At 36.5% G+C, this 22,968-nt stretch overlaps 1 protein-coding gene across 3 annotated transcripts in view; it reads right to left on the bottom strand.

The window, feature by feature from the left end:
• Nucleotides 1-18,855, bottom strand: part of SECISBP2L (SECIS binding protein 2 like) — a 65,809-nt gene extending 46,954 nt beyond the window's left edge. For all 3 annotated transcript variants that reach the window (XR_013827040.1, XM_079912612.1, XM_079912611.1), the window contains exons 1-7: nucleotides 18,627-18,855; nucleotides 11,205-11,383; nucleotides 8,918-9,242; nucleotides 7,214-7,349; nucleotides 2,343-2,572; nucleotides 2,024-2,048; nucleotides 1,569-1,684 (exon numbers count right to left, since the gene is read on the bottom strand). Coding sequence is in view for 2 of the 3 variants with exons in the window: in XM_079912612.1 (XP_079768738.1) it covers nucleotides 1,569-1,684; nucleotides 2,024-2,048; nucleotides 2,343-2,572; nucleotides 7,214-7,349; nucleotides 8,918-9,242; nucleotides 11,205-11,383; nucleotides 18,627-18,650 (1,035 nt within the window). In the remaining variant the exon portion in view is untranslated. The remainder of the gene's footprint in view (nucleotides 1-1,568; nucleotides 1,685-2,023; nucleotides 2,049-2,342; nucleotides 2,573-7,213; nucleotides 7,350-8,917; nucleotides 9,243-11,204; nucleotides 11,384-18,626) is intronic.
• Nucleotides 18,856-22,968: the final 4,113 nt, after the last annotated feature.

A 22,968-nucleotide genomic window follows, 5' to 3' on the forward strand; every position in this document is an offset into this window, starting at 1 on the left:
CAGAAAAAATAATGGATTACAATGTTAAGACAACTGGTTTACTGTGAAAATCAACCTCATTATGTTGTACCATGCATCAAAAAAAAACCTCAGATAAAAAAGTTTTGAAAACATTACCCTATAAAAAAGAAGCAGAAAATACAAGTGAATATTTACTAGATTTCTAAAAGACTTTTTAAGCCTAAAAACAATCAGAAATTGCAAAGGGGGAAAATATTTTGACTTAAAAGAAAAAAAAGGTTCTGCATATCAAAAATCAAGCTACACACTTAAGAAAAGTATAACAAAGCCTCAGAAGTAGAAAAGAAAACACATACATTGTTCAACATCTGGCTCCAGTTCTTTTGGAATGAAAGGAGACAAAATAAACAAACGTTTATGCGTTTCTATAATTGAAAGTTTTGTGTTTTTTCACCATTCCGCATCAGTTTTGAGGCAGAGATAAAATGTTTTTCTGTATCAGTATTATTTCCTCTCTAGTGGGCTACTGATACCAAAAGTACCAATAATGAGACTGCAAACTTGGCAGGTCTAGCAGTTACGATTTCAATATAAAATTTCAGTCCTTAACCAAACATTCCGTAGATTTTGTTTATCTAATCTATACGAACAAGTCTTGTTTTAGCTCTTTTGTTTTTAATCAAATAAAGCTAGACTGCCTCACAAGCCTGCCACAAACAACAATGACTCATTTTTGCAATAACCCTAGGGAAGAGGGCATTATTCTACTTGCTTTCCCGACAGCCTAATTAACATTAGGGTACGTCTGAAGTACTTCATTTCAGGGAAGCAAAGGCACACCAGCAAGTATTCGGTTTCCTCAATCCATTAGTCACTTACTCTTACTTCAGTTCATCCAGATCTATTCATATGGTAACTTTAATTCCTTAACTAGATTTAAGGAATCCAGGAACTCTATCTAAAAATTAAAAAGGAAAAATACTGACCAATCAACACCTCCCTGATTTCACAGACAACCAACACAGGAAGACAATTATTGGAAGTTCGTAGCAGTATATAACTCGCTCTGCTGTACTGCAGCTAGGTCTTGCTCCCCAAGACCAGGAAGCTGCCCCGTCTGGCCACATTATGGCAGAGGCAGCCATCACTATGGTACTGCAACAAGCACCGAGTATGGCTTGTGGTGTTTATAGTCAACTGAAGACACGTGGACAAGGCTACAGTCCTAAAGTTCAAAGAATCAGTATTTAAGGTATTAAAATGCTTTAAATTTTTTATATGGATAAGAAACAGTCACAGAAAATGAAGCAGGACTGGAGAATATTCTTTTTTAAAATTATAAAATATACAAATATATTTCTTAAATATAGAAAAGTAGAAAATGGTACAATATACATCCCACCTACATTCAACATCTTGCCATTTTGTTTCATTATTTAAATAATAATTTTATTGGCTAAGCCATTTAAAAGTTACAGATATCATGTTATTTTAAACACCACAATATGTATCACCAAAAATTAAGGACACTGCCCTTCAAAACCACTATACCATTTATAATAATGCATCTCACACTACTCAAATTTCTCCAACCTAATCCAAATTACCTGTGAATTATTTCTTTGTTCAGCCTGCCTTCCACCTCTAGAAAATGTCTGATTTTTTTCCATCCAAGGTTTTTTCTGAGTTGCCTGGCAAGTTACACTGGACCAATTTACACCACCTGTAATAAATGAGATTTTAAAATATAAAGATGTCAAAACCTAAAGGGCCCCCTAACTTCACATACTGAAACTCAGTCACTATAAATGTAATACTGAAAATTTTTCCATAAACTTTAAGTGGTATTCCAGTTCTTAGTAATACAAGTTGTCATCTTTCAGAATACCTCTAGCTGGAATTTTCTCAATTTCATCAACAAAACTATACTTTCAAATTAACTTGAATTTCCTTGGAAGATTTCTAATTTTCTGCAGCATCAGCAAGCTTCATGCTTAAAAACAAAGCTGTGACATGGACAAAGAAGAAAGTATAGCAAAAACACTATGCAGAAAGTAAGTACCTGCACATATAGATGATTCCACATGCTAAAAATAGAAACAAAAAAGACAATTATTTTCCGCTTAAGAGTAAACACCATATACCTTGCAAAACATTTCATAATTCCATCTAGTGTGAAGCATGCTTATTATAATCTTCGAAAAAATACTTCTGCATAAATGAGTATTCTTATATTAATAATAAAACATACAAAATACATTTTTAACCATCCTATTATTATAGGAATTGTTCATGAAAATAGATACTTCAGCTTTAGCAGAGGACACAAAGATAATACTGACACAGATGACTGATGAGGAAATCAAAGTAATGCCACATACACTGATGGTGCTAGAATCAGGATTTCTCAAAGCCCCAGCTGCAGGTTGGTTGTTGCTGTGTTTGGGACTGCAGTAGCCACTATCACTGTCAATGTCAGCTTCACTAGCCCCCTGCTCACTAGAGGATTCAGCAGTAGGGTGGGATGCTCTTCTCCTCCTGCCTTTGGCCTTCCAGAGCATCGTGGCAGAGCTCTCTGAGAGAGATTTGTTAGCGATGTCTGATGGGAAATCTGTAAGGCAAGGAAAGTGTGACAACTCTTTTTGAGGACAAGTTGATCAATTCTTGTTATCATTAAAATTGTAAGAAAACAAAGATACCTAACTTTGTAAACAGAGAAAACAGGTGAAAACTTTTGAAAAGATCATCAAAAGGTAAGCTGTTCCTGAGAAGTTGGTTTATAAAATGTGTTTAGTATGAAAAGAGAATATTTGTATAACTAAAATATTTGCATAATTAATATTACAGAATAATTAAAACAAACCACCATTACCTATTTTAAGAAATAGAACATCACCAATCCTTTGAAGTCCACTGCATGCCTCCTCCACCACTGCATTCTCTTTCTCCCTCAGAGGTCGCCACTATTCTGAATTGTGTTTACCATTCCTTCACTTTTTAAACTAGATTTACCAAGGATTTTTGTATTCCAAAAACATAAATCATATACTTCTGCAGTTTTAGCTTTATTAAAATGAAATCATACTGTCCATATTCTTCTATGACTTGCTTCTCCCTGCTGCTACCTCCTCCTCCAAACAGTGACTGGTTTTGAGATTCTGATGCATGTGGCTGTAATTCACTAAGGTCACTGGAATCTAAAATGTCTGTGTATGAATATACCAAAATGCATTTATCCTTTGTACCACTGATGGGACACCTGGGTTGTTTTGGGGTTTTGCTATTAACAACAATACTGCTGTAAACATTCTTATATAGACATATAAGTGTGTGTGTGTGCACGTGAAGTTTCTCTAAGATTATTACTGCTAGGCCTTAGGGGATACACATAATATTCAACTTTGCTTGGTAATGCCAAATCATTTTCGAAGGTGGTTAAAACAGTTTACACTCTAACAGCAGGATATATATATCCCCACTGATGCACATATTCACCAAATACTTGACACTGTCCTCTAGGCTATAATTTTTGCCAATTGTTGGGTATAAAAAGATGGCTCATTGTGGGTTTTAATTTGCATTTTTCTGCTTAATAACGAGATTGAGAATCTTTTCTCATGGTTTTAGCCACTCACATTTTCCTTTCTGTAAAATACTTGTTAATTTTACTTTTGGTTTGTTTGACTTCTGCCTATTTTTCTAAGTTGCCTGTTTCTCATTTTTGTATTTCACAAATTGTAATTACAAGACGTTAAAAAACCTCTTACAATCTCCTAACCTATCACAAATATTCCTTTTTCCACAAGACTTTTTTCACATACACAATTTTTTCCATATATAATTTTTATACAGAACCAATATAATTTTTGAGTTGCACTGTTTAATATTATGTTCTTCATTAATTATAATATATGAAGGCCCCAAATTATTCCACTGAGTGGATGTCCTGGAGACTTCTTTTGACTTGTTGCCCGTTACTGGACATTGAGAAGTTTTCAGTGGTTTTTTTTTTTGGTGCTGCTGCAGTGTACACACCTTTAATCAAACAGTTCCTTTTCTTTCTAGGGGGAGATTCCACTTGGATACATTCACCTGAGTAGGACAACTGGGTCCAAATATTCCTATAGCTCTACCAAACTGTTTCAGCCCCTTGGCAGCACTGCATTCCAGGGGCCCTGAGCACAAGGTGGGATCATTTTCTTATTGATTCCTATGAATTCTTTATATGTCCTCACACTAATCCTTTGTCAGTTACATGCATGGTAAAAATCTTTTCCAAGATTTGTGCCTTGTTCTTTCACTCACGCTTGATAAACAGAAATTCTTAATTTTAGAAATAGTTCTCTCCATGCAATCATAAAGATATGTGCTATATTTTCTACTACATGTGGTTTTCCCATTTAAGCCCTTAATCCATCTGGAATAGATTTGCATGATGTATATGTTAGGGGTCTGTGATGCTATCTTTGTCATTTTCCTTATATGTGTTTCTGGGCTCTCTGTTCTGTTTGATTTTCACATACTGAGTTTTACTATATTTTTGTGTAAGCCTATAAAAAATAAAATGGCTTAATAGGTCTTGATATCTAGAGGAAAAGTTATTTTCCAGGGATGTCTTGGCCAGTGCTCCTTTATTTTAGAATTAGTTTGTCAAGTTCCAAAAAACTCCCCACTGGAATTTTTTTTTTTAGTAAATTCATTTATTTTATTTTTGGCTGCATTGGGTCTTCATTGTTGTGTGTAGGCTTTCTCTAGTTGTGGTGAGCAGGGGCTGCTCTTCGTTGTAGTGCACGGGCTTCTCACAGCGGTGACTTCTCTCATTGCAGAGCATGGGCCCTAGGCGCACTGGCTTCAGCAGTTGCGGCGCGAGGGCTCAGTAGTTGCGGCTCGCGGGCTCTACAGCGCAGGCTCAGTAGTTGTGGCACACGGGCTTAGTTGCTCCGTGGCATGTGGGATCTTCCTGGACCAGGGCTTGAACCTGTGTCCCCTGCATTGGCAGGCGGATTCTTAACCACTGCACCAGCAGGGAAGCCCACCATAGGAATTTTGATTAGAACTGCATTGAATCTATAGACTAACTTAGGGGAAAAATGCCATTTGCAACATCAAATTGTCCTGAATGAGCATGCTATTTATTTTTTTAAATGTCCTATAATAAAGTTACAGTTTTCTGCATCAATGTCTTATTATCTTTCGTCAGGTTTATGCCAGAAACTGTATTTTTGTTGCTACTGTAAATAATATCTTTTCTTAAATTTTGTTTGTTGGCAGCACACTGAAATGGAATTAATTTTTGTATATTATCTTATATCTAGCCATGTTACTAAACTCTTAAATAATATGAGCTTGTGTTCAAGAGTAAAAAATTGTTACAAATTCCTTTAAAATTTTCATTCTACCTATAGTTGATACCAATTAATCCTGATAACTTAAAAACAAACTAAAGAATAAGAATACTGATAGAAGGTATAATCTTCTACTCAAATTACATCTTCATCTTTTCACTTTCTAATTCTTGTGCTTCAGAAGGCTGTCTTTGTGGACACTTAATGAGCAAACCAAAGATGTTAGGGTAAATTTTTAAAGCAGTTCCAGGGTTCAAAGCATGTAGAAATGGGTCACTATGTCTAGGAACAACCAAAACATAGAAAATTTTGTCATATATTACCTTGTGGCTCTTTTCCATAGCCACTCCAACCATTTGTCAGTCTGTTAATCTCATCGCTTTATGCCCTACAAATCACACAATGACTGCACTATCAGCAAGATTGTTTTTTAACTGATTCCCAAATCCTTTCTTGCCCCAACAGACCTAAGCAATTGTAAAAGGAAACTGAATAGACGTCCAACAGAAAAGGTACAGTCCAAATGAAAGAATGTATGTGCCACCTAATTCATTTTAAGTCAGACAGCATTTTTGTGAAAACTATAGGGGGTAAAAAGCAAATACGCCTTTGAACAGATCTAATTCCTAGCCTTGGATCATTAATAAGGATTTCCTTAATCACAATGGGTGTAGAGTAGAAGACGGCCATCTACTCTACAGCTATTAGGCTGAGACCTGAAATACAAAATGAAATTTCACAATATAAACTGGAAAATAGCAAGAATATTTTAAGACTATTTATTAATTCCTATCTATTACCAGGGTAAAGCTTTTTAATTTAATGCTTATACAGTCCTCTAAAACACTTTTGACAAAATGATATCCAACTAGTCCAAAATATTTACTTATTTGAGGATATATATAGGTATCACTCATACATGTGGTTCAGATCTACACTAAAATACGGTGCAGAAAACTTCTTCTATAAAGATATTATAGGATGTTAGGATGTTCTAAAAAGGATTTTAATCTAGTTATAAAACATGTACAATTCTGATTTCTACCAAAATGAGTCCCTCAAATTTCTATAATATCTACAAAATTCCATCTCTGACTTCTGAACTGCTCCACTACTATAAGGGGATAAGGAAACATCAAATCCTGCCCAAAATTGTATATAAGCCAGCATGCAAGTTGAAAGAACATTAAGGACATGGACTGTGAGAATTTCACAAAGTGGCAGGATAAACGGATGAAAGCCTAGAATCCTAAGAAGTGGCAGAGTCCATGGAGTTCCCTTGTGGCCTACTGGTTAGGATTTGGAGCTTTCACTGTGGAGGCCCGGGTTCGATCCCTGGTGGGGGAACCATCCTGCTTGCTTTGCAGCATGGCCGAAATACAAAAAAAAAAAGTGGTAGAGTCCACAATTATAAAGTCAATGCATGACAACAGATGAAAATCAGTGACGTATACAGACATAGAGAACAGACTTGTGGTTGCCAAGGGGAAAGGGGGATGCAGGAGGGATGGATGGGGAGAGTTTGGGATTAGCAGATGCAAGCTATTATATATAGAATGGATAAACAACAAGGTCCTACTGTACAGCACAAGAAACTATATTCAGTATCCTGTGATAAACCATAATGGAAAAGAAAACAAAAAAGGATGTATATGTATATATAACTGAATCACTTTGCTGCACAGCAGAAATTAACACAACATTGTAAATCAACTATACTTCAGTAAAATAATTTTTTTTTTTTTTGGCCTTGCCATGTAGCATGCGGGATCCCCAACCAGGGATCAAACCCATGCCCCCTGAAGTGGAAGCGTGGAACCCTAACCACTGGACCACCAGGGAATTCCCTCAATAAAATAATTTTTTTTAAAACCTATAACGTATATATGTAAGAAATCTTGCCTTACCAGTTTGTTGTGAAGCGTCTACCAGTAGCACAATTTTTGATCGGTTATCAGGACCTGCTGCATTTGTCTCTTTCTGAGTAGCTACATTTTTCACCAGTGGCCTTTTGCTTTTTATGTGCTGTTGTAAAAGCTGTTGCTGATTGAAGTAAAAAAAAAAAAACAAAACTTAAGATCTTATTCAATGTACTAAACATTATAAAATACACATCCTTTATAAAAGATACTTAAATGTAGGCTACAAATTAGTGACTCCCAACCCATGAGGAAACAGGGTTACTGTGTTAGGATTTCATGAAATTATCTGCAGCCAATGATAACAGGGTAAATAATGTATCATACACACATTTATATACTACTTTCAAATAACCATTAATATTACTATAATAAAATATAAATTCATTTTGTCATTTGCATTTTTAGTTTTCTCAATCAATATCTAATAAACAATAAGAGTATAATCATGTCAAATTAGGGGTTGCAAATTTTTATTTAAAAGGGTAATAAAAAGGATGGTAATTTATCCAAAAGAGAAATTTTAGCAATGAATTACAAAAGAAATTTCTGCTTGAGAGTTTAAAATGAAAATATTAAAAAGCTGATCCTTTCCTTCATTTTTAAAAATATGGGTATTCATCACTTAATAGTAATTTATACAATTCCAAATTTAACTTCTTAGATTCAAGTGCTGGAAATGCACTCTGAGAAATCATGTTACTTCAAACTCTGAAAGTTATATACTATTGTCTTCTTTTCATTCTCAGAGGTCCCAAAAGGATTTCCCTTGATCCAGAATGTTTCCATGAACAAAGACTAAAATGCTTTTCAAAGCAACTTCTAATGCTTGTTTGTATTTTAATCTGTTAAAAGTATGCCAGAAGATAGCAAAGACTTTTCACCAAAGAGGCTGGGCTAATGGAATCTAGGAAAGCATCAACTCCTTGACAATAACAGTCATAAAATGCATCTAATCCCTCTGCCTTCTATTAGCTCAAAAGTGCTGAAAAGAAACATGGTTTTTCTTCTTATGTGCTTTGATATCATGGCCTCAATAGAAAAGTAACCTTTTAGTTAAGAAACAGTCACCTAGATTAATCCTCCTGTGATTTCAAGGCCTTTGTGTCTTTTTTTTTTAATTTAGTCAAAGGCTGGTGCTGACAAAAGGTCATTTCCCACATTTATCTTTAATTTTCTTTAGCCCTGGGAGACCTTGTATTCACATAATAAAGCATCCCTTGAATAACAAAGTGCTATTCCCACTAAAAATTGACAGAACAGAAACAATGAAGTTGAAGAGACAAATGTTCTTTTCCATAATATCTCCTGCTTATTTCTGAAGACTGAAATGTCTTGATGTGCATTACCCACTCAACACTGCTAGCAAAGGACCCAAACTAATCACTTATTAAAACTGGTGTCACTATGCAATTTTTATCACTAAATTAAAATACTTTGGAAATATCTGTGCATTATGCTTATGTAAACTCTCTGAAGGAAGTGGAAGATGACTGTAAATCATATCACCATTTAAGAATGAGGACCAAAACTAATGGAAAAAAGATTATTTTATAAATGCTAACACCATTGACTGTTTTCTAAAAGGTAAATTCAGGATTAAAGGCTAATCAATACAAGTAGCAAATTACTTATACTATTACTAACAAGAGAAATATCAAACACAAAAGCCAATCAAATTCAGTCACTTACTTTTGGTACCACTGGTCCTCTATTACTGTTTCTGTTTCGATGACCAGATAACGGGAAGACCTGTCCAAGCTGATTTGGACGCTCAGTGCATTCTGCAGTTATAGTATTGACAGTATTTGCAGCCTGAAAAGTGTTGGAGTAAGGTGCAGGAAAAGGATGATAGAAACCCATAACTTGGGCACATGGTGCTGGCATCAGCTGATAATATGTATACTCTGTAGAAACAGGTGGCTGAGCAGATATAATGGGGTAAGCAAGGTATGGTCCAGCAGGGTTTGGATTAGGCTGTTGCCATCGTATATCATTGTTATATAATGGAAACTGTCTGTAAAATCAAATCAAAAAAGAAAAAAATCTATTGACATGTATGTCTAAAAGTAATGCTAAAACAAAATCTCAACGTGTTTTAATAAAAGAAAAAACAGTACAAAATAGTAGCCTCATAGTAATTCTGAAAGAGATAAAATTACCGTTTTATAAATTTCCTTGCTATAACTAGAGATTTTTATGTACATGTAATAACAATTTAATTGACAGTAAAAAGGAATTCAACCTGATAGCTTACTGCATTCCAAAATTTAAAAATTTTGGTACGGACCTTTCTCATTTGTAACTCTCCCCTCAACCTCCTCAAGGTATTTCTGCTTAAAAGTTAAAACACCTAGTTGCTGAATCTGCCACTAAAGGCAGTCCAAAGTTCCCATCCAATGGTAACAACTGTGACAGTCTTCTGCAAAAAGCAGGGTAAGGTGATCATTGTGTAAGGTGATCTTTACAACGGGTGTTTGATTCTTCCACCTCCCATTCTTTAGCTCAGGCCCACAGCCTCCTACTCCTCTACCATACTCCCCTAACCACCTGGCCAAGTCCAGCTCTTTCCCTGGCTCCCCTCCTTGGCAATGGAAGCAGGCACCAGGTCCAAGGGAAAGAAGAGAAGAAAAAGGCAAGCTTGTTCACTACCATCTATCTCCAGCATTAGAGTTCTCCTAGTGCAATCCCTTCCTATAAAGCACCAGTCCTTCCTGTCTCAGCAATTCTCCTTGCAGACAGTTGCTGTTGACAAATGAGGGGTCATAGGGGGCTGGAGTACAGAGCTTTTCCTCACTATTCCATGACAAAGCAAAAGGGAAAAATACTCCCTGCCACAATTCTAAAAATATTTTCAAATAATCTGATGGCTGGCTTACTCATGAATTCTCAAAGATTATTTGGTAAGGTAAGAAAAATTAAATTTATCATACTGTACACTTGGCCACTTTGTCAAATACAGAATAGTATTTTTAATCTAGTTTACAAATCACTTCAAACATAATCCAATGTTAACTTGACTCAATTGAGAAGACTCCTTTAGCTTCTACTGTTTGCCTAATGCCCAAAACTATTAAGAGTTTTAGACTATTAACTTGAATATTTAATATCTGAGACAGTAATTTAGTGATCCGTTATCTCATACAACCAGAATTTCTCAAAGAATGTGCCTGGGCACACTAGTGTGCCACAATGGTTATAGACGTGTAGAAATATTGATTGCCTTAGCCCTCAGGGGTGGCTGGGCAAAGGCTAGAGCCTAGTCCCCACATCCATTTATCCCAGAGTGCTGGAGAAGTACAATTTTTTGTGTGATATAACTTGAAAGAGGCTGAAAGTACTTTTATACAGCAATAAAATGAACGACACCAATGAAATGCTAATCATTCAGACAGTCTAAGCAGGGTTAGAAAGGCTATCATGACTATCACAAGGTACACCCTAAACACTAGGTCACACATTATCTAAACTGTAAGCATTTTGCTACATCACCCTGTGACTACAGCACAGAAGCTAAATTTAAACTACAATCAGAGTCTAAACACATATATGCTACCTAGACACAAAAACTTCAAACTTAAGGGCTACCCCTTGATATATTCTTCTCATGCCAGACTGTCTTGGCAATTATGATTAGATGCCTATCCTCAAAAAAGGATTTTTGTTCACCCCTCTTTCTGAATAATTCATTTCTCCCTTTGAGTCAATTTATTTCAAACAAATTTCAATGACTTATCATAGGAGACACATACAAAGAACTCCATTTTCTCTTAGAAAGAATGAGAAAATAACAATAATCCATGTTAACAATTTTTAAATTTCTACATCATTTGGTTTTATTTACTCCTCTTAGAAAACAGAGAAATGGTTAATGTTTAAAAGTTACAAAAGAAAAAATTAAGAAGTATCCTTTGCCAACTTCTATATTTCCCTACCCCTTTCTTCCCCCACCAAAAGAAAATAATAGTAAACAAATTACCTATTGGACTGGTTTTCCTGAACAAATGGATAACAAGTAATCAGGTAGCTGGGAATTGGAGTTGGTTCTACACCAGAAACACTGCCGTTATCATTTGGGAGTGCCATAGGGATCATAAATGTATCAGGATTCTTCTTCTGGGGAATAAATGGTTCTACCTCAGCTGACAGCTTGACATTCTTCAAAGAGAAAGTGAAACACATTACTAACAAACGAACAAAAATTTAAATAATACAAATTCACAATTTAACAATAAAAGAGACAGTCTTTACAAACAGTAATTAGGTCTCTAATGTCACAAGATATTCAAAGGAATAGCAAGGTCAAATTAAAATAATTAAATATGATTACGTTATTTAAACAAAGCCATCAAATAGGAGAAAAGTTATCAAAGGTTACTAGATTTCAATGAAGTCATTCCTTACATAACCAAAGCTGTTAAAACAATCAAGAATACAAGGAAATTGTACCTCACAGTCCAAAAATAAAGCTGGTAGTAAAAAAAACAAACTAGCTCTTCAGACAAAACAATGTGTTTTTAACTAATTTTGTTAGGGGAAAAAAAATTACTCAACAGAGTTCTGAAGGATACTTTATATTTGTTTGAATAGTCTAAAAAATAGTCTATTTCTGTCCACTTCAGGAAATTAGATTAGTATGGTTAAATTAAAAGGAAGGAAAATGTCTACAATAAATGAAAAAAAAAATAAGGGAGAAAAACTTTTGCCTCACAGTTAAACTGGGGAAAAAATGAGTACTTCAGCTTCCCAGAAGACAAGCCGAGTAAACTAAAGTAATCCAGTCTACGTACTCCATTTTAGTTTATTTTGTATCTCTCCTTATAAATCTATAGAGGTTTAACAGACATAATAAACTACAATACTAAGGATGCACAAGTTGGTGACAAAACTATAAAGAAAAGTAAATAAGAGCCATGAAAATTAGGATAGGAATTACTCTTAGGAAAGAGGAAGCTGTGATTGGGAAGAGGCACCTGTACGGTTTCTGGGGTACCTGGCAAAGTTCTATATCCTAACTTGGGTGATACGAGGTATTCATCCAATAATTCATTTAGCTGTACACTGGTTTTATGCAGTTTTCTTTCTATATTTGTTATATTTAACAACAAATTTTTAAAATTTAATTATACAAAGAAATAATCTATAGGCACATTCTGTAAAAGCAGAATGTTAAAAACCACAAACATTACAATCTAAAAAGATATTAAACACTTCTTAGCAAAACCAGTAAGTGGAATGCAATCCAATTTTTCAACAACTCAAATCAACTACCTGAAAGCAATAGCCCTAACCAGAACTTTTTCCCCACCAGAGTGGCATTCAGTAGAAACTCCCATCAAGGCATATTTCTCAGAATAAATTTCATGCATGTTTCTCACAAAAGTAATCAGTAGCAAATCCAAGAAAATCTAAAGAAAAGACTTGATATGCTAAACATAGAGCCTTTTTCAGAAAAACTGTTCTCCAAAGAGTCCACTGTAAATATTCAGTAATATGTGTCTGGGGGAAGAAATCTGAACTATATAGCAGTATCAATTCAATATCCTTCCTCCCCACCTGATTTAACTTTGAAGCCTACTTCTGTACTACTAACCAAATCTGAAGTTGATAACGTCATTGAACTCACAAATATCTGTGAACTGGAGTTGGTTTCTTGAATTTCAACACAAGAGGCAAAAACAAATGTTAACAGTGTAAGTCAGTGATTGTCACTGTGATAGTCAACATGATTCAAAACTTATTTACATAAGGTATAAAATATCAACCTTTGAACATATGAGAACCTGAACAGTTTTATAAATCTGGACTAGAAGACACCAGGATTTTTTTTTAATGCAAGGTATGCAGTTATATTAAATTCTCAGCCCAATATGAAAAAAAGGAATAATACTAATATAAAGAAATAATTTAAAAATAACTTTTCCTGATCCCCCCAAGTAATACCAACTCATAAATTACTTTGGTAACAACAAATTCAAATTCTTGCCCAAGTCAAAAGGTGCAGGGAATTCCCTGGCAGTCCAATGGTTAGGACTCCACTTCCACTGCAGGGGGCACAGGTTCCATCCCTGGTCAGGGAACAAAGATCCCGCAAGCCAGGTGGCGCGGAGGGGAGGGGAGACAGTGCCACAAATTTTTTATGCCTAGTCTCATTTGTACTCTATATGTTTTATGAATTTAGGCAACCCACTATTCAAAGTGTCATGCATAATTTATAACTAATATCTGCACATATACACAGTATATGTCCTTAAAAATTAAAGTCTGTATTGGTTTCTATTCTAGGTGCAATTCTAGATATTGGCATTCAACAATAAAACTCACAAACACTGAAACGATCCTTTGTTTTTAGCAAAAAAGAGAAGCTGCTGTAGTCAACAGCTGCACAAACAGAAGATGTCACTAGTAGGAACAGACTGGCAAACTTTCTCCTATAGTTACAACTCCGTATGGTTTTATAAGTTGTTTATTGTGACTTTGGGGCCTTCAGTGTCATACATCAAAATGCAGCCTCAGTTGTTCTCAGGCCTGAAAAGTAATGTAAAGATCCCAAACTATTTTTTAAATTCCATATAATAAAGCCCATAGAGACAATATGTTAAGCAAGCAACAAATTCTGGCAATATTTCAATTATATTAGCATAGAGATCAAAGGAAAAAATGTTTTAACATAGTGGACAACAAAATGTTATGGAAAAATTAGACTAGTTACTTCATACAATGATATGCCTCAGTCTGAATTTCTGTTTAGTCTCTCTACTTTTGCCATGATCTGGTTTTTAGAAATCAAAAATTTTATAGCAAATTTTTGTCTCCTTAAATAAAATATAAATATGAAAGAAGTCTAAACACAGAACAAAATCTATTCCTGTACTTCTCTGTTCAAAAAAAACTACACAATAAAATTATCTTTCTCTTTCAGAAATTATTTCAGAATTTTCCAAATTAATGAAAAATCATAATCCCAGAAACCTGTATTTGAAAAAACAAAACAAGCTGTTTCACATTCATTTAAAATTCTGCATATAGTAAAACAAACATCAATAAAATTTCTTTGATGTGAATAATCTAGAAAACCCAAGAATTTATCAGAACAAAAAACTATAAAAACCTTATTTAAAAGTTTATTGAACAAATGCATTCAGATCACTGAGAGCCTATATATAATTCAACAAACATGCATTGAGTTCATGTTCTGAAGAGAGAACCACACGAGGCTGGTTTAGGGAAAATGAGCAAACATTACTACAAAGCACACATCAACGGAAAATGCATACTAAACTCCTCTGAGACAGAACATTCAGAAGAGTGCGAATAATTTTCCCAAATTAAGCAACAGAAAAAAGACACTCACTTGAAATCAAAACTGAAGTAGAACATAATACAGCACGCTCCCACAGTGAAATGTCAGTATGTACTACACACCTAGAGAAAAAATATGACCATGGAAACCCTCCACATTCTTCCTATGTTAAGGTAAATATGATATATCAAACATTATTTTACATATCATGGCCAAAGATAAAATGTCTTCTGAAGGAAAAAATGCTTCAGAGATACCTGCTGGCTTTATTGTTTTCTGGTTGGAATGTTTTATACTGAAAGTAAACCACTTGCCAAAACAAATCACAGTAGTTATACATATGAGTTCTGCCAAGACTTTAGAAAATAGTGAAAAAACAAAAAAACCGTTTACCTTAGACTCTGACCATTTGCTTTCCTATCCATACATTTTCCCCCTTTTTTTAAAATAGACCACATTTAATCCTGTTAAAGTCTGGTGGTACTTTTCTAACATCCAACTTTCTAAATTTAATACTAGTTTTTGGAATATCTAATTAATTAATTCCTGCTTTTCCTTTTTTTTACTCTCTTTCTTTGAAGGGTTTACCCCCAAACTTCTTGCCTTGGATGCTTAATTTTTAATTTCCTTTTAAAATGTTGAATAATGAAAACATTTATGACTATGCATTTGCCTCAGAGTAAGCTTCAGCCACATCCCATACATTGTCATGTGTAATATTTTATTACTTTTTCAAAAATCTAAAATTCTACTTTATATTTCCTCTTTGAGTTAAAAGCTTAGGGAAAAATGCCTTTTAAAATTTCCAAATGGTATTTTCAGTAAATGAGCATTATTTACCTTCTTTTTAATTACAAAAATATTATTTTTAAAATTTGTTAAGACATTTACTTAGATCTATAAAAGCTAACTGTAAGTACTGCTGAATAATAAACATTTTAGAGTAACTTATATAGAATATATTTAGTTTGCAGTGCTGATATTATTTGAAGTTTATAAATTATTTAAAGAAAAAAATTATAAACCGAATAATTTTATATCTTTATTGGTAATCAGCACTTTGCATGAAGCCATATGCATTTATTACACATTTGCTTTTCTAAGAATTAAAGACATCAGTGATCAATAATTTTGTAAATTATTTTAAAAGAACTTATCTAACGTTAATGTACTAAATATCAAGCCAATGTTTAAATTATTTGATAATACAAATGAGATAGTAAACCTGAAGTGTTCTGTTACTTCTAAGGTTATTGTTTATTAAAAAAAAAAATCTCAAAACACTGTCCTAAATTTACTAAAAATAGAAACACTAAGACTTTATAAACAAAATGAACTCCATGATTTATGCTTCACATCCCTTTATACCAGCTTTTTTTCCCTTAAGAACAAAAACAACAAAAAGGCACAATACCAAGTAGTTCTTAGAACTAACTCTGGCAATTAAAATTAAGCTACTTGTTTTGATTTAATATAGTCTTGGTAAAAGAGAATACTCCTGAGACTCCCTTCTGGTTATAACATGCTTTCAAATAGTCATTACTACAATTAAGACTATCAGCTAGCATGTATTCCCAGTAACTTATTTTTTAAAATCTCGATCAACGCACACACAATTTATCCTTTTATACAAAGATTTTATATATTTTTTTAAAAAGGGGTAATTCAACAACAGCAACATGAATGCCTTCAGGCAAAACATGCCGAGTTTTTTCTTAAGTTACACTTGTGCAATACTACAAGGATTTCGCTTAGATTAAGACAAAATGCAGAAAGTGTGTATTAGTACTATTTTTTAAAAATCAAACTTCTGTGAATTGCTAACCACTACAATATAATAAGTTTTAATGCTGTAGACATTCCCAGAAATTCTAAATATAAACCAACAATGGTTTAAAATGAAAAAAAAAATGTTTTGTGAGAAAAAATGGGAATTCAGCACATATGGCATCTGTTTTTAATGACTTTTACCTATTAAATTCACTTCGTTATTAAAAATATAAAAGTACATTCCAAATAACTTGGAAAAGCCATGGCATTACTCAGTGGTATAGTGAAAACAATCAAGAACTCCACCCACAAAGTGGACAAATCTCAGTTCTAGCCCCTAATCTATCATGAAATGAATGATTCTGTGCCTTTTTTCAATGATGAATATGAGCATATGATGAAAATAATGGAGTCTTGCCCCAGAAAAGTGCTAATTAAAACGAAGAAGACTCCTTCCAGGTCATCCATGGATCCCTGAATTAACTGCCTACAGCACGAACCAGGCATCACTTCCTGGGGTCTCAGCTTCCTGTGAGCATGTGGGGGGAAAGGGGGATTGATTCAAATTATTCTCTCATTTAAGGTTAGGCTAAGGGAAGAGGCAAGAGGTATTGGAGGGGAAAAAAAAGAAAAACTCTTCAACGGAAAACCTACATTTATGATTTTTCTCTGAACCTTAAATTTCTACAAGATTTTAATAGGTTGTGGACTTTGGAAAGATACAGGATGAAAGATGAAGAGGCTCTCTAAATAATTTGCTCATAGCACTTGCTGTTAAGATAATCACACACAAATAACTATGCTAAGGGTTACCATCTAAATAGTTCATTACATTTCCTCTGGGATGAAGGGAACCATAAGTATACATATGGCAGCATTACTAGTTACAGTTCTGTCATCACAGAGAACGACCAAAATGTTTAACCCTTTCATTAGTGACACACATACAAAAAAATCAAGAAAATTTCCTATTCACTTGTCAGGCTTTCAAATCTCAGACACTTTTGATAGATACCTTGAAAAATTGTTTTTCATTAAATTGGATATAGGGTGTATATAAAATACCCGGGGTCACAGGAAAGCCTGTATGTATTTGCCAAGGGGCCCCAATCAATTTTGCTTCGGTAAATACACATATTGTTTCATAAAACTCATTTGTGTTTTCAGAGGCATATTCACATAAAGCTTTTTTTAAATAAAGATTTTGTAAAAATAAAAATACACACACACACACAACCAGGAGGCTGCTCTTTGCCTGCTAAAAGAGCCCGATTTAAAATCAGAACTGGCTCTCACTAGCTACAGATACAGGAATTTGGGAAATCTTGTCTCATTATTCAGGTGTTAATTATCCATTTGTAAAGTAATTAGGCAAATCCCTAGTCTCTCTTTTTCCTTCATCTATTTGCCTAGTTCATCACTGGGCAAGGCCTTCAACTGAAGAGGGGAATGGAGAGTGAGTAAACTTAGATTTCATCGAATTAAATCGTTTCACACAGGTCTCGGGATGGAAAATACCGAAACTTCTGTGGGGGAAGAAAACTATTATTTTAGATTATTTTTTTAACACTACCACCATCCCAGCCTCCCAGCACCTACTGGCTTCGATAATCAATAATTTGATGCAACTGAAAATACTAATGGGACTGCTTTGTGAATATGAAAACGGGCTCGGAAATGAATTCGCGCTTCGGTCCTACACCTTTAAAATATAACATCGACTTTTTAAAAACACTTATTTTTGCGAAATAGTTGGCTAGAAGGGCAAAGGGAAACCGTAGTATTTCATATCTAAAAGGGAAGACCTCCCTAAAACCACTGCAAAAACAATGCTTCGCTCGAGGAAACGTAGATCTTAAAAAAGCCCATAAACCTCCCCCCGCCTTCGTCTGTAGTTATCACACATTCTCTGACAGTTTTTCTAAGTGAGAAACCTTCAAAAGCCTCTCCACCTTGAAAACACATTCCAGAACTGAAGGGAAGGGAAGGGGGGGGAGGTGGTATTCTCTGGAAGTTATAAACCCTCTCTCGGGAGAGCACGGACAACTTGGGAGTCTTCTGGCCCCTTTCACCAAGCCAGGGAGGAAGAGCAAAAGCGAGTCCCCAGCCCGGGGGGAACGGAGCTGGAAAAGCCCCCAAGCTCGAGACAGCAGCTGGAACAATGCAGGAGAGTGGGGCGCCGCCAGGCTCCCGGGGAAAGGAGGTCTGCGCCAGCAAAAACCCGAAGGCTTCGGCCGTTCGGGCCCACGCTCGGAGACCAGGGCCCGCCCGGGAGGAAGCAGCGACCCCCAGCTCCCGGCCCGGCCAGCCCGGCCCAAACCCGCGTACCTGGTCTGCGGGGGCTCGGTCCATGGCGCCTGCAGCCGCAACGGGCCCGCGTTAGTCGGTGTCGAGAGCGCCTCGGGCCGCTTTCTCCATGGCCCCCCGCTCGGGTCGAGACCGGGCTCCAGACCTCCGCCCCTATCTATCTGGCCCCGACACAGAGTCCGGCTACGCCACTGGCCGAGGAGGTGGCTCCAGCTTCGGGAGGAGGAGGCGGCGGCAGCCTCGCGGAGGGATCATCTGGGACGGAAGCCGAGGAGGGCCCAAATAGGAGAAAGCCGTAGGCGGAAATGGCGGTGCGCAAAAGGGAAAGAAGGGGGAGGAGACCGAGGGGGGCAGTGGGCGGAGTGACCGCAGGCGGCGTGAGCTGGCAGTAAACGAGCCAGAGCTGGCTGATTTGGATGCTGAGGCCAGGTGGAGATTCTCAGGAGCAAGTGCCCATAACCACTCTGCACTTTACGCGGGACTTAACTGCCCCTCTGGACTGCTAAACTAGAGGAGCGTGGGACCATTTGGGACTCAGGACACCCGGTTTTTAGTCTTCAGGGACCTCAGAGACCACTTACTTATCTCAAACTACCTCTTAGTGATACTGGAAGAGCTTTTAGCTGCCTGTGCATGTGATCCTTTCTTATGTTATCCGGCTAAAGGGAGTCTTGACTGTAAAGGAAAACACCCCAGAACGGCCACCACTGAGAAATGGAGACAGGAGGCTCCACAAATACTGATTTGGTAATTCACTGTCAAGGTCCAGGTCCACTTCTAGGCTCACCTTCAGGCTGATTTGCCCTATGTCAGAACCCCTCATTTTACCCGGAGTCTGTATCCCACCACCCAACAGGTAACATACCCAACTCTGGTATGTTGCTTTTTCCAGTGTGCCTATTAACTGTTCTTGAGGAAAGAGACTGCCATGAAATTGGACACTTGGTAAGCATAGCGGATTGCCTCTGGGCATCTCCTCGAACACACCCTCCAACACAAACCCTGAAAGTTATTGCTTGCTGGTCAGTTCCAGGGTGAGGAAGAAAAATAAAAAGCTACATAAGCTAACTCACACTTAAGTGAAGGGAGAGAGTAGAGGTGGCTCCTGTGTGGGAGAGTGGTGCGGAGATTCACAGCTGGGAAAGAATTTTAAGAAGTTTGCTTTGTTATGCTTCAAGAGACATCAGTAAAAACTTGCATTGCCTTTTCAGTTAGGCTGACTCGGTAGTCTGGTTTTATTTGACTAGGACTCCAAGAAGAGGTGGTCTGTGGAGCCCCTAACTGTACTTAAGTTGATACTATATTTTGACCTGGTGAAAGGAACTATAGTAGGTTAATAAGACTTACATCAAGGCTGGCAGCGGAAACCATTTCTAAGGAGAAACATTTATATTTGTATGTAGAGCTCTCTCATTTATTTAGGTTTAACTCTGCTGCCTCCTCAAATTTTACCTGTATGTGTGCATGTGTGTGTATATATATATATATAAGATCCCGCATGCCACGCAACCAAAAATAAATAAACACATACAAATTATAAACTAACAGATTATCATACTCCTTCACAACTGAAAGATAAAAAGAACTCTGAATTTTCAGGATGTTCCCCTATGGTCTCTAGCCATAAGATACCCCCATCTGAGTAAAAAGATAATAATAATGCAGTAATAATACAGTCATAAAAATACCATAGTACTTTGATTTTCTTCCTTAAAGGATGACCTGAGGAAATTTTTTCTTCTTCTTCTTTTTTTTTTCTTTTGGCTGTGCTGCTTGCATGCGGGTTCTTAGTTCCCGGACCAGGGATAGAACCCGTGCCCCCAGCAGTGGAAGTGCAGAGTCCTAACCACTGGACCACCAGGGAATTCCTGTGAGGAAATTGAAATATAGGATCTCTAAGGATCATTCCACACTGTAGGATTTTTATGACTATGAAATAGTTCTTGCTGAGAATCTTCTATGTACAAGACATTGATTTAAATTTTCAGAACACAATTATAAGAACAAAAATGTCACAATGCCCTTCTAACTTAACACAATCCTGGGAAAGATTGCAATAGCTATTAGAATAAAAATTTAAACCTATGAAGAAAAAGAAGACATTTTAAAACATTACATTTACAGATGATGTGATCGAATTTTAATTAATGCTTTCATTCAGCAACAAATATTTAATGTGCCAGGTGCTATGCTAAGTACTGGAAGTACAGCAGTTAATAAGACACTGAGGGCAGAGACCATGTTTGTCTTGAGGGCAAGACATACATAGAACAAGTAAATACAGGTGAGCTGAGTGTCATGAAACAGGAAGCTCAATAGGTTCTACCATAGTGTGGGATGGAAGGTCAGGGAAGTCATATCTAAGTAAATAGCATCTAAGCAAACACCTGAAGGGTGAGTAGGGGTTATGATAAGTGAGGGGGAAGAAGTAGGAAAGTTGTTCCAAGGAAAGGAAATGGCATGTGTGAGGACTCTGAGGTAATAGAGAGAATCCAGCATTAATAGTTAAACAAGCTCTCTCCTTGAAATGAGAGTTCTGGAGGAGAGGGTTAATTCAGTAGAGCAAGGCCTCTGAGAAGATTGGGAGGGATAGGATGCAAAAACCGGGGGAAGAAATTGACCTCAGATGGGAGTAGGGATATGTTGTTTACAATGACAAAAGGAAAGGAAGAAAGGATAGATACAGCTACATTTATAAGTTGAGGGAATTCCTGTCAAATGGCTTCTGTTTTCTCACTGAAATGGCAGGCAGGTTATCTGCTGACAGAGGAGGGAAGCAGAGCTGTGATGATCATGCACTTGTCAAAACTCAGCAAGCCATTTAGACTTGTGCACGTTATTATGTGTAAATTTTGCATGAAAAGAAACTATAAATAAATACTGAGCTCTAGTTTTAACAAATGCATGTACCTATGTAACCCAAATCTCTATCAAGATATAGAAGGTTGCCATTACACTCCATGACTTTTAAAACTTCTCTACTTTCCTAGCCACATCAGCCACATCAGACAAGAAAAAGAAATAAAAGGCATCCAAATTGGAAGGAAAGAAGAAAAGCTGTGACTATTTACAGATGACATGATATTATATATAGAAAACCCTAAAGTCTCTACCAAAAGACTATTAGAAGTAATAAATGAATTTAGTAAAGGTGCAGGATACAAGATTAATATACAGAAATCTGTTGCTTTTCTATACACGAATACTGAACTATCAGGAAGAGAAGTTAAGGAAACAATCCCATTTACATTCACATCAGAAAGAATGAAGTACCTAGGAATAAACTTAACCAAGGACGTGAAAGACCTATACTCTCAAAACTATAAATCATTAATGAAGGAATTTGAAAATTATACAAAGAAGTGGAAAGATATCCCATGTTCTTGGATTGGAAGAATTAATATTTTTAAATTGTCCATACTACCCTAAGCAATCTAAAGATTTAATGCAATCCCTATCAAAATACCCACGACTTTTTTCACAGAACTAGAACAAATAATCCTAAAATTTATACAGAACCACAAAAGGCCCTGAATTGCCAAAGCAATCCTGAGGTTAAAGAACAAAGCTGGAGGACATGGAAGAACCTAAATGTCCATCGACAGATGGATGGATAAAGAAGATGTGGCGGGCTTCCCTGGTGGTGCAGTGGTTGAGAGTCCGCCTGCCGATGCAGGGGACATGGGTTCGTGCCCTGGTCCGGGAAGATCCCACATGCCTTGGAGCGGCTGGGCCCGTGAGCCATGGCCGCTGAGCCTGCACGTCCAGAGCCTGTGCTCCACAATGGGAGAGGCCACAACAGTGAGAGGCCCGCGTACCGCAAAAAACAAAAACGAAACAAAAAAGATGTGACACATATATACAATGGAATATTACTCAGCCATAAAAGGGAACAAAAGTGAGTTATTTGTAATGAGGTAGATGGACCTAGAGTCTGTCATACAGAGTGAAGTAAGTCAGAAAGAGAAAAATAAATACTGTATGCTAACGCATATATGTGGAATCTAGGAAAAAGGTACCGATGAACCTAGTGGCAGGGCAGGAATAAAGATGCAGACATAGAGAACGGACTTGAGGATACAGGGGGAAGGGAAAGCTGGGACGAAGTGAGAGAGGAGCATTGACATATATAAACTACCAAATGTAAAATGGGTGGCTAGTGGGAAGCTGCTGCATAGCACAGGGAGATCAGCCCGATGATTTGTGACCACTAGAGGGATGGGATAGGGAGGGTGGGAGGGAGGCTCAAGAGGGAGCAGATATGGGGATATATGTATACATATAGCTGATTCACTTTGTTGTACATCAGAAACTAACACAACACTGTAAAGCAATTATACTCCAATAAAGATGAAAAAAAATT

Source organism: Stenella coeruleoalba (assembly GCF_951394435.1).
Source record: "Stenella coeruleoalba genome assembly, chromosome: 2".
Lineage (NCBI taxonomy): Eukaryota > Metazoa > Chordata > Mammalia > Artiodactyla > Delphinidae > Stenella > Stenella coeruleoalba.